The 13,190-nt window shown below is 39.3% G+C and overlaps 1 protein-coding gene across 1 annotated transcript in view; it reads left to right on the top strand.

The window, feature by feature from the left end:
* LOC142351008 (transcription initiation factor TFIID subunit 8-like) overlaps positions 1-13,190 on the top strand; it is a 158,814-nt gene that overhangs the window by 144,013 nt on the left and 1,611 nt on the right. The window contains exons 2-3 of the mRNA XM_075403050.1: positions 10,092-10,226; positions 11,605-11,760. Coding sequence (XP_075259165.1) covers positions 10,102-10,226; positions 11,605-11,760 — 281 coding nt within the window. The 5' untranslated portion in view covers positions 10,092-10,101. The remainder of the gene's footprint in view (positions 1-10,091; positions 10,227-11,604; positions 11,761-13,190) is intronic.

Below are 13,190 nucleotides of genomic sequence, written 5' to 3'. Positions count from 1 at the left end.
CCCGTTCCGCGCGCTGGTCCGCCCGCCCGCGCCGGTTTGCCCGCCCGCCGCCTTGCCGCGTCTGGATGCGCCTCTGGACAACGTTCGAGCGCCCCGAGGGGCGCTCTTTATCTTCTTTCCTCTCAAAGCCTGACCCAACTCTGGAATAGCTGCTTCAATCAAGTTGCGTCCAACTTTTTTGGCGAGAAGCAAGGCATATTTTCTCAAAAGTGGAAGTGCTGATCGTCCCACGCGCACAGCCATGGCCCCCAAATCAGCTGCACCAGAACCAAATTGCCTTGCATGTCCACCACTGTATGTTGAGCTCGCTCGAATTTGTGCCTCGTAGTGTGAGTCCATCGTGCGTCAAGCTAGTTGGTTGATGAGTGAGGGCGACTGTCTTTGTTTTTGATGTCGTCAAAATGATGCTGCAGAATTCCTCTGCAGACGAAACTTTAAAGTTAGGCTGGTTCGACCGCGTGACAAAAAAGGATCTAGACTACCCATTTCGTTCCGTAGACTGACAGTTATTGACTCAAAGGCTGATTTTACAACATCTTTCCACTGCAACTTTGCAAATGACCGAAAGGAAACGGCGGACTTTCCTTCTGTCGTTGTCTTCGTCATGGGCCAACGTAATGCTACGAAGAAGAGACGTACCCTTGTCACCCAAAACCTCATTTTGAACCAAGTCACAGTAAACTAGGATATTGTGCAGACCAGCGTCAATGTCCACCGGGAAATGGCTACCTGGCTCGTAATTTTGCACACTCAATGTAGTTACACCCAAGATATTCTGCAAATCGGCAGATACCAATCGAATAAAGGGCAGCAGCGATGGGTTGTTTTGTGCTGATGGTTCTTTATTTTCCGCTGCATGTATCTCTAGGCGTTGATTCTCCCTCCTGACTGTCCAGGAAATGGGCCAGCGACGAGTTGTGTTGAACGCCTTCTGACATAGCTCCATCATCAGGTCATCAAGAGAATTGTATCGGCCAGCGCTTATTTGATCTCGACGATTGCTGCCTTCTCCGCTCTCAGAGTCGTTATCGCTCTCTTCGTCGCTAGACCAATTGAGAAGGGACGAGTGATTGTCGCGAGAAATTGTCCCAGCACCCAGAAGCAATTGTTGTTTCTGTTGTATGACTGAATGCGATGCTTGTTGCAACGACAAGTTCTCTTGCTTGATTTCCTCCTCTTCGTCCATACTTTCAAAATCATCATTGGTTAAATCATCACTAGAGTCGTCGTCGTCGTCATTGAACGCAGCAGCATTGGTTTCAAAAGTTCCGTCAGTAACGTTTTTGATGGTGGAGGGCCAAGAAATTTCCAAAAGAGCCACTTGCCATGTATCCAACGACTTGTTCAGCTCAATGACATTTGGTAAAAGATTTGTAAAGCGTGCCTAAGTGTTTTGCTCATAGGTTTCCATCGATGGATTGGAGATCAGATTCAACGTGAACCCCCGCTGCATTCCGGTGACTGAAATATCCGAGAGAGCAGTCATATTTCCTGATACGTGACTTTGTAAAAACGCCCAAAGATTAATTCGTTAGTTTCGTTAGAGACCACCCGATACGTAGGATTTTTTGTCAAAATGGCTGAAATGCGAAATATCTCGTGGCTGAAATGGGCCTTGTAACCTTTGTGAAATGTCTCCATCTTTCTTTGAATCCTCACCGTGTCTCCAATTTTAAAGTTGGGCTTGCGCAGGTCTTTATTCAAAGTCAAAGACACCAAGTAACCCACGTGATCCTGGGTTACGTTTTCTGGAGCCATTCCTATTACGCGATTGGTTCGAGAATTTACAACTTGAACAAATTTTTGCAACTGGTCAATGTACCTTTCTGTGTGATGCTCATTGATGTAACGATAAATTAATGACTTTAGTGACCTTACGTTCCGTTCTGCGAAAGCACTCTTCTCATTGTAAATTTGATAAATCTTAATTTTTTTCTATTGGCAGTATTTGGCGAATGCACCCAAAAACTCTTTACCTTCATCAGCCCACAAGCGCTCGGGAACAATACCACTGTTTTTAAAACCTTTTCTTTTTGTAATCATTCTTCAAAATGCTTGTTTTGTTGTTGTTGCGTATTTGTCCTTCATTGCTTCGACTCTCAAATAGCGGCTCAGAGTTTCAACAGCCACCAAAAGGTACCTAACGCCGTTGTTGAATGACTGGACAGATTGCATATCTGCCAAATCTATTGACCAGATTTCGTTCAAGCGATATGACAGAACCTTTAAGCGTGGGAAATTACGCCTGGTTTGCTGATACTTTGTGTAAGTGGAACTCTTAGATAAATACTTTTCAACAGTTGACACAGGCAACACAATTGTTTTTGCAAGTGATTTGGAGTTCCCAAAAGCACTGCTAGAATGCGATAGGTCAGAGTACTGCCTGTGTGCTTTCTGAAAACTTGGGTTAACTGTCAGCGCTTGAGAAACGACTCGCTCCCGAGAACATTTTGTGCAAGTAAAATCCTTCTCATCTTAGTCCCTGACACTAACCAAACCACTGCAGTCAAAATGGACCCAGCCACAAATGGTACACCGGAGCAATGGCTTTGTTTTGGTGCTCTTTCCCAAAGTCTTGCTACATGAACCACAAATTGTTCTGGAGGGTCCTGGATTGGGCTCCACGCCGCCAATTTTTAACAGGGCAGACAAAAGTAAGCTGCAGAAAGCTAGCCAGTGCATCAAATAAACATTGAGGAGAGAAGAATTTGCCCTAAAATATAGAAAGCCAGGTAGGCGTCGAAGTTATTAGGTTGATCCTGCTGCTGCTGTCCTTGGCCATGTGGCGTGCTTGTTGCAACTCTTGGCAAAAGTATTAGTGACAAGATGAGGTAATAACTGCAGTAGCGAAATAAGCTCAATGTCATCTTTTGTCAATTTTTTGTTGGGACTCTGTATATCAATAGGGAAGTCAAGTAGATTACTAGAAGATTTTTTGTCTTTTCCTTGTATTATACCTGATTCCCTGTCTAAGGTAAAATGTTTTTGGCTGAGAATGTTCAGAATACGCTTGGTTCGCTCAATCTTTCCACTGCTCATTCCACTTGCCAGCAGAGCATCAAGTACCTTGTCAACTACTTTTTCTGGAAGAAATTTGTTTTCAGGCAAGCTAGTTTGATCTGTTGTGGCGTTGCAGGACGAAAAATCTTTATTGTTGTTGTTGTTGACGAGTTGAGACGAAACACTCAACTTTGCTATTGCCTCTGAGTTGGAGTGACTGCGGGGGCTTGCACTCAAAATTTCAATTTTTGCTTGTTCTGATTGGGAGGGAAGCTGCTGCTGCTGCTGCTGCTGCTGCTCTAATTTGACTGCTGAGGAACGTTTCAGCGACAATAGGTCGTTATAATAACTCAACGATAACAGAACATACTTTTTAGTGCCTACATGTTTCTTCATTTCATTTTTGACAAATGAAGCAGGACGTCTGGGGCGATTATTTTTGCGAGTGCGATTCCCTGATTGGTCGCCAAAAGGCTACGCTTTTCAGAAACCTTTACTTTTTTCTGACATATGGTCTCAATAATTTGACGAAAGTGTTTGGATGTAACATTTTTATTTGACACGCAAACGTTCCCCTTAGCCACATTAAAAACGTAATCTATTAGAAATTTCATAAATGATAAATGCGCATGAATCAAAATCAATGTCTGTAAAACTGGTTTAACAGTTGTAAGAATCTGTAAAATACTTTGATTTTGTGAACGACTCATTATGTTCAATATGATCGGAATTTTGAGTTTATATCAAAATAATGATGGCAAGTTGCCCGTAGTGCAATTATTTGAAACCAGGCGTAAATTTTCGTCACAGCGGGGATCCAAGTCAATCCGAAGATGACCATAGGGCTCCTCTGTAGCTGATCGGTAAGCAGACAACAAAAGATCTCGATATCCCAGCTGTCGTCCGAAACAGTCAATTTGGTTTATGTCGCATGGGATTTTTAGCAGCAGCAAGTGGGTTAGATTCAAGTCGATTGTCTTTGAGTTTGGACTTTTTTGATAGAGATTATGTTTTAGGAAAGTAACGTGTTGATTTTTTTGGCGACCGGACCCAACGAGGTTCAAAAACTCTACTGAATTGGCGAGTTCGTCGAACACGTCATCAAACACCAAAAGGTGGCGCTTGAGATTCGACATTAGCGCCAGCTTCTTCCAATCCACGCCAATGAGAATTGTGAGGCAATATCATAGTAAACCGGCTGCCAATGCTGAAAAATGTAGGTTATGCAATCAAAATTGGGTCGAAACAGTCGACGATGATTCACCAGTAAGTCTGCAACAAGTTGTGTTTTCCCGCAACCACTGGGACCAACCACGGCCATCAGGAAGTGTGGATCGGTGCTGAGGATTTTGTTCACCTTTACAAAATTTGAAAGGTGGCGCTGTGGGGTTACTTTGATGTAGGAACAAGGCAACCAAGTATTGACCAGATTTGGGGGTTACTGTACTGATAATACGTTTTTTATATAAAACATCAAATGATAGCAATCAGTAAGAGGAAAGAGTGTACAACACATATAATTAGAGAACGCTCTATGTGAGCATATCAAATCTTCCAAGGTGGGCGCTCTTGATTCTGGTTATCAAAAACCATCTGATTGCTGAGATCAATTGCGCAGTCTGGATGGTCTGTCATTATCAGCCAAATGTTACACGCTGTGGTGATTTTGGCGGACCAATTTTAGAACTAGCTTTTGATATAGAAAGAAAATTTTCCAAAAGCTTTATGGCCTCGCACAGCAACTCGAGCTCTGAGATTGTTAAATCAATTTCTGTTTTCATAATAACAGTCTTCCAACCAACTTTTTTGTAACACTGCTTCTGGAGAATGACTTGTTTCATATCCGTTATTTTAACATAAAGAGAAGCAATCTTCGATACGTGCAGGGTTAGTATATTGGGGTCAAGGCAACTCATGCACAAATGGTAAAGCGTCAAATACTTGGCACCTTTGGCACTTAGAGTTCAGCCAGTATAGGAGACCGCTAATGTGACCAAGAAGAAAATGATTATATAGGTTAGGTATAACATACACATAGCCAGGCCCGATGTCATAGGTTGACTTCATAAATCCGTAAGCATCATGAAATATTGCGTGACACTGAAGAATTTTTGAATGTTTGAAATAATTGTGCAAAAGACTGTCACCTGGACCTATCAGTCCACCAAAAGGAGCTTTTTTATTCACTTCGCTCAGGATGCACTCTGGATCAATTGTTAAACACACTGCGAGAAAGGCATTCTTAGTGTCTGAGTTGTTTTTGAACAGAGAACGTCAAAGGGAAAAATTCTCTAAAACTTTTTAGATTTTGATCTGGAAACATTTAACGAAAAACCAACTGTTTTACATGACGAGTTTACAAATCATGAATAGGCTTTGAAGTCTTATCAGTAGTCTGTTTGCTGTGACAGATACATGTCCGAGTTTTCATTTTTCTCGGCTGATCCTTCGTTCTTGATCAAGTCTTCCCAACATTCCCAGCAACTACATTGCGCTGCTGTGAGTCCACATTCGACTTTTAAAAAGGTGACTGGGTAATAAACATGCGTGTCCGTATTTCATACAAGACCTTTCCTTCGTGCCAAACGAATGCCTTGACTGTTTTTTTCATCTGCTTTGGATTGTCGCTGCATACCATAATGTGTTGATGATCTGAAGTTGAATCTTCACACCAGCGGAAGCAGCTACCAGAGTTCTCTGAGCCAGTCTCATTGGAAACAACTGCAAAGTCGAAATCGGTGTGAGAATCAATCCACTGAGGGAGGCCAAGAGTTTGATTCTGGATGGAGCGTGAAACTTCACTTGATTCATGTTTTCTCTTCTTTTGAGAGTCGGGAGTTGTTTCCAACGAGAGTTTTGTAGGAACAAGTAATTTTGCTGAATATATAATGAAGCGGTTATTTTTTGAAGAATGATTTGAAACACTCATCTGTACAACTGATTTAGAAGGCAACCTTGATGCAAATGAAACGGAGAAAGAAAGAAAAAAATTGAAAGATTTCCAAATAAGATATACCAACTTTTGTTTACGAATGGAATTTTCTTTTAAAGAAAAGAAGACATCTCGGTCCTTCAGGATTCGAACCACATTGAGGAGTAGGATACATTTGCAGCAATTAACTCTGTCTTTAGCAATACCTGAGAGACCAAGGTGCCTTGGTTTTAACAAAATTAAAAAAAATTGCATAGTTGGATTGATCTTGAGAGAAACTGTAAATTTTGACTCCAATTGCTTAGTTTGGGAACTAATATGGACTCGAGGAGTACTGCTGATGACGGGAAATGGGTTTAAAAAGGCTTGGAACAAATTTGAGAAAATGGGTTTTGGCGCAGTGGTTAAGCCCAATTTCATCAAATTTCGAGATTGTGCGGGCGCGGGTTCGATTCTCGCACGGAGCTGGGTTTTGGTGGAAATGTGTCTAAAAGTGTGCGACAGACCCCCATTTCTCACTACTTATATTTTTACATAATGATTTAACATATAATGACACGTGCTCTATAGCTGGAGGCATAACGTACTTGGAGGGGGGGGGGGGCACAGACGGAATTGATCCCAGATTGCTATATGCTTAACCAAGATTCACGAAACTAAGCAGCCGAATTTTTGAAAGCAGGTGAATTAAGCCTAAAATTTTTGCGATAGCCTTATCTTAAGTTTTAACTGGAGAAACTGTGGTGTACTCTGCGGCGATTACCGACCTGCAATTTCCTGGAGTGCATGAATGGAATGGCCTGGGACAGCCTGCCTCCCTTTGGTAGAGAAGTTGGTGTCTAAAATTAGGGCGTTTTGAGGTTAAGTTGAGGCACTGGAAAACAAAACATTATAAATCAGAGGCTCTCTCCCGATTGTAACGGCTAGTACCGTTCTGTTTGTGAGTGAATTCATAATTGTCACATAAACTTGACTTCACTTTCCCCATTGTACTTCGAATTCAAACACCAACTCCTCAGGAGTTCCAATATGCGTGCATAGGATTTCTCTGAGATTTGTGGAGGCCATTCGTTGCACAATGAATCAATTGGACAACACGAATTTTTAATAGATGCCATAGCTCAACGGAGCTGTTATTGGCCTTTCTTGATTTATTGTCCTGCTCTGAAACGAAGTATGTAGCAATCATATTAGTCATGTGGTTAATTTTTAAATGCACTTTTTGGCTTTTTTAAATGCAATCCGCCATAAATTAGTCTTATAAAGTCTTTTGAAATCATTTACTAGTGCTTTTGAGTTCTAGTTTTTTTATTTGGTCAATTAAAATTCTGGATCTAATCTGTTTGGCCCCCAACTTAGTGGGAATATATATTTTGTGACCCCCAGGCGAATGTTCATTATTTTTTACATAGTAACGGCTATATAACGACACATAATTGGTAACTGCGATCATAAAAGACACGGGGGGGGGGGGCGAAACAGAATAGATCTAAAATTCTTTTAGTTGTGTACTTGTGCGGCTATGTGTCTGGTCAATCGGATTTGTGTTTTGATGTATTGATGTATCAACTTTTGATGTTTACTTAATATTTTGGGCAAAGTCTCTACTTTTTGCTCTTTGGGCTAATTGCGGTTTTAAAGATTTACTCAGCAAATAATGCAAAAATAACGCAATAAGGAATCAAAGGCGGATGAGAAAAATTTATGGCTGCTTCTGATTATTGGCCTTCTCTAGATGTTTTTAACGACTAGAAGATTGTTTTTTAACTCTTTTTATTGTTATTTAATTGCTTTTTATTTGCTCTCAAACGAAGTATATAGGAATTATATTAGTCCTTGTTATCATTTTTAAATACAATTTTTTGCTTGACCAATTTTTGGTCTGAACCTTTTCGTGCTCAAATATGGGATAAACAGGTAACGCCCGGAGGGCATTAAGTGGCTGAGCAGCTCTCTTAGAGCCTTACGCCTTACTAGCCTCAAAGTATGCGATTCACCCAAAAACTGCTTTGAGCAGAAAATTTCATGGTGCAAAGCGAGGTTCTTATTCTTAAAATTTTGACCCATTTGTCACCTCAGCCATACCTCCACCCTCACGCATTTTCCGCTTACAACATTCCCCACGTCCACCCTCCTCCAGCTGGCGATTTGGACCCCCCTCTCATCCACATCCAGCCCTTCAAAACCCTACCCCCATTGCCTAACCCCCCACACACTTACACAAAGTTGACGCCCTCTGCTAATCCCCCTAATGCCAGCATCCCTACGCCACAGCGGGCTGCTACCACAGAAAGCTGCTTGCGGGTTGTTTGAGAGAAATTCGTGCGAAGTTATTGGGTTATCTTATAATGTCTTGTACAATATTTATAAAGTCATTTACTGGTGCTTTTGAGTTCTTAGTTTTTATTTTGGTCAATTTAAATTTTTTTAGTTGTGTACTTGTGCGGCTATGTTTCTGGTCAATCAGATATGTGTTTTGATGTATCGACTTTCTGATGTTTACATAATATTTTGGGCAAAATCTTTACTCTTTGCTGTTTCGGCTTAATGTGGTTTTAAAGATTAGTTGCTCAGCAAATAATCCAAAAATAACGGAATCAGGAATCAAATGCGGATGAGAAAATATTATGGCTGCGTTTAGATTTAATTTTTTAAACTAGTTTTCTGCAGTTCTTAGGTAAGAGTTCTAATGCAAACTGTTTTTTATTACTGTAATAATTTTTTTATCTTCTCTTTGTTAATTGTGATTATGATTATCTACGAATTAAGTAAGTTAACGGTTACTTCTTTTTTTTTAGAATTTTTGTGAGAAAACAATAGATAAATTCTTTTTTATGCTTATTTCAGTACAAAATGGGGTATATAATAGGGTATAAATAGTGTATTTAATCGCAGTTATTTCCTCTCGAACTGTAGATTGAGTTTTATGGCAGCAGGCGTTACCCACTTCCTTATATCTCAGAGTTGTTTTTCAATTTGTAGCCTTCATCAATTTTTGCCACTACCTCTGCGCGAGTTAATTGCATTTTAAGGAGTTTTTCAAATATTTGATGAATTCTTTGTGAATTGAAGTTTTCCCTTATATTGGGAGCTAGGTTGTTTTGTTACAACACGTTTAAACATTCTACTTTATGAAGCTTGAGTTCATAATTTTGCGTGATCTTGAGTGCTCTCGTTTTGATATGAAGTCGGTTGCTGGAGGCGATTGTAAGCGAGGAAACAACAAATCCGTCATAACTTTTTCGTTTTTGTCGCCGACTGCCATCTAGAAGGTCGGGGTTTCGAGCACCTTTCAAGGTGGAGTTTTTGCACACATCAAAAATTCTATGCTTCGGCCCATCTAAAATTAATTGCCTCGCCAGTCGTTCGAGAGCAATTTAACCGATGATAGGCTGTTTGTTTTCTATTTGACAATTGTTCTCGCGGATTATTTCTGGACTTGCTTTTGTGTCAACCGATTAGTGATATCTGCGGTGTTTCGGGGCTTTACCTGTAGACTAGACTTTTTTCGGTTATAGTTCGTTTCCGGTTTTCGGCTTGATTCGGTTCTATCATCAGCTGCATGCAGAAGTTTAATATTTCACCATAACTTAATTGACCATTTTGGACTCGCTTTATTGGTTTCAAGTGTGTCAATATTTTGATCATTCGCAACGTACCTCGTAAGGGGACCGGTTGCCTAAAAATGCACCAAAATATGATCTTTTGCTACTTTCTCCTTTTTAACGCTCAATAAGTAATTGTGCTCTGTAAGGAATTATTAAATGAATATTTGTGAGTGTTATTTTCAAACCAGTTACAAGTTTTTGTATTTTCTATCAAAATTCGTCTAAATAATTCAATTTACGCAAAATCTCTCTAACGGGGGGTAAGCTTTCAGTAACTTGAGTGTTCTTTGTAAGCAGTTTGTATTCAAGCACGCCACTTGGGCAACTTGCTGTTTTTTAACGTTGCTATGGTAAATTTCGCTATTAGTAATGCTGATTTTGACTCATTAGCCGATAGCTCTCATTGGGCTAGCTTAGAAACTTAGTGCGTAGAACGTGAATGAAAGTTTTTTTTGCATGAAAAGCCAAGCGAAGCACATTTTCATGCAATTGATGCTTTATCATGATTTTACGATGCTAGTCCACCAAGTCGCTGTTTTTTTTTGTTTTTCAGATTTAGAAATGTTCAAAGCTGTGAGCCGCAACTTGGATCATTCTATCACAACTGTACTAGTTGCAAAATTAGCTAAACTCGATGTGATTTCTACTCGAACTACAATCAGTTATGTCTCAATTGTTGGAAGAAGGTTAGCTCTTGTTCGCTTTCATCATTATCAATACGTCCGGAATAACCAGTGCGCAAAAGTCATCTGAGATCTATTCTGTTTTGCCCCCCCCCCCCCCCCCAGTGATTTTTATACCCCCCAATTACAAATTATGCCTTGTTATATAGCACATTATTATGTACAAACTGAAACGTGTGTCGGTGGGTGTAAAAGCTATATGCACACTAAGCTGGGGGCCGAAACAGAAGAGATCCATCATTTTTTAATAAAAATCTGACTTTTAGAATGATCAGAAATGATTTTGAAGCATGTGAATTTTTCGAAAACCTGAGAGCCCTTGAATTTCCTAATCAACGTTAGGTTTTTAAATGTGTAATTTATTGGTTTTACTTTTTAACGATCCGATTTAATTTTTTCATGCCTTTTAACGAAAGAATAATTTGGACCTCGGATACTAAGAGAAACCAGCATTACTATTATTTGAAAACCAGGAATTACTGAGAAAAAGTTTAACAGGAAATTGGTTTAACTAGTCAAGAAACTTTGCATAAACTAGTGTGAATAATTTATAGTTTTTAAGTGTATATTAGTTTGTACTGCCAAACCGGCTCATTTTATCAGCTACATCTGTAAATAACAATTTATCTGAATTCTTATAAAATTCTTCTTGTCGGTTTCAAATCTAAAAATCTAAGAAGGCTTAGTAATATTTGGCTTTCAAAAAAGATTTCCAGAATTTTGTTACTCCGCGGCCAGAAACTATTAAGTAAAGATTTCCAGTTGACATCGATTTCAAGTACAAGATATCAATAATAAATGCACAACATGTCAACTAAGGACTAGAAACAGACATTTGCCGTTCTAGGCTGGTCCTTCTGAAATATTAGTAACTTCATTTGGTTTATTTTGCACTAAAAAGCGAAAAAAGCACGATAAGATATTTTAACAACAGGGGAGTTAGCAATTTACCAACAGATAAGAATTGGATCACAACTTCAGACCAAGAAACAAGTAAAATTAGACAAAAAAATATGATACGGCAATCTTTTTTATTATATAAAACAAAACAATACCAACAGAATATTTTTTTCAGAAAATATTTTCGTACTCTGAGGCCATGGTTTTCAAACAAGTATTTCATATTGCTTTTACCCTGAGGCGATGAACTAGCATACTGCAACTCTTTGTTTTCGTGATTTCAAAACAAAACAACGTAATCAACGAAATATTTTTTCAACTTCAACTTGCAGGTATGATCCAACAAATAATTTTTTTTTCAACTTGCAGGTATGATCCAACAAATAATTTTTTTTTCAACTTGCAGGTATGATCCAACAAATAATTTTTTTTCAACTTGCAGGTATGATCCAACAAATAATTTTTTTTTTTCAACTTGCAGGTATGATCCGCGTCACGGGCCTTCGATCTACAAGAACAAGTATGAAGACAACACACAACTGGAAGGGTCAGAGTTTGACAAACACTACAGGACAAAAGATGACGTTGAAGTTAAGTTCACAGATCGCAGGATTGACAGACTGAAGAATCCGACTAGGTCAGTCAATAGCATGTTCAATAGCATTATTCTACCACCACGGCTTTGGCTATTTTACAACCTTGCAATACTTGTATAACAATTTTCATTAATCGCTCTTGAACAAAGTTTGAAGCAATTATTGTAAACGTGTGTCTCTAATGCAAAATTTTCGCTTGACCGTTTTTGCGCTTTTTGTTCTAGAACGTTCTTTGCTTTCAAGTGACTTTCATACTTGTTTCCTTGATTTTTGCGTGATTGCAATTGCTCTCAATCCGAAATAGTTTATTGTTGATATCATAAAAGCGATTGTGGCAGACGGTGAGTAAACCTGCTATAGCGGAGTTGGTAAAGTGTCAGACTGCTAATCTGAAGGTCGAGAGTGCGAACACCAAGTCAGAATTTTTGGTACCAATAAAATGTTTCTAATCTACACCCCACCCCGCCTTCAAATTATATTGCCACCCCGGCTGTTGGTCAAGAGCGATTCTTGGGACGTTAGTCGATTTATTTTTTCATAATGGCTCTCGAACGAAGTTTGAGGCAATTATTGTAAGTGTGTATGTCTTTTGATGCAATTTTCTGCTTGAACGTTTTTACGCTTTTTGTTCCAGAACGTTCTTCGCTTTTCAGTGACCTGTTCATCCTCGACTTCTTTATTTTTCTGTGACTTCAATTGCTCTCAACACGTGGTAATGTTTGTCGATGAGATAAAATTGATTGTGAAATGGGGTGGTTTAAATGGGTCATAGCGCAGTTGATAAAATGGAGGTCTCAGGTGCGAAACCCAGAGGGAGACAACGGTGGTTTTTTGAACCGTAAAAATTTCGCGTATAAGCCCCCTCAAAATTAAATGGCCACTCCGGCTGTCTTTGAGAGCAATTCCGACGTTAGTCGGTTGATGTTTATTTGATCTCGAACGAAGTTTGAAGCATTATTGTAAACTTTTGTTCTTTTGTATGCGAAATTTTTGTGCATCCGTTTTGACTTTTTTGAGAGACTTTTGCTGCCTTGACTTTTTCGTTTTGCGTGATCTAAATGCTGAATTCAAGTGAAGGTAACTACTCACTAGGCAGTTCACTACTAAAATTTATTTTTTTTTAGTGCTTATAGTGGTACATAATAAGCTGTATTGACGTCATTTGAAGCCCACTTAATTTTAGTTACCCCCCCCCCCCCCCAAATGAAGCAGGCTGCATTATATTAGATCGCACTAGTCATTCGAGAGCAATTCTTCCGACGTCAGTCAGTTGTTTTGAATTTAAGATCACAATTTAAGATTTATTTGTTGGATCTCTGCTAAGTGGGCCTTGAATTTGAAAACAAATCACTGTGCCAGTGTTTTGCCTTTATGAATTGCTTTTACGGACATGAATGTTCAGGACTTCAAAGTTTTTGCTTCAAAAGTTTTGATCTAGTTGTGGGTTTTTGCTTAAATTATGGTTTGTATA

The sequence above is a fragment of the Convolutriloba macropyga genome, chromosome 12, assembly GCF_964194025.1.
Source record: "Convolutriloba macropyga chromosome 12, txConMacr16.3, whole genome shotgun sequence".
Classification (NCBI taxonomy): Eukaryota; Metazoa; Xenacoelomorpha; order Acoela; family Convolutidae; genus Convolutriloba; species Convolutriloba macropyga.
Note: the sequence above shows the minus strand (reverse complement) of the source record. Positions and strands in the feature narration are given on the sequence as shown.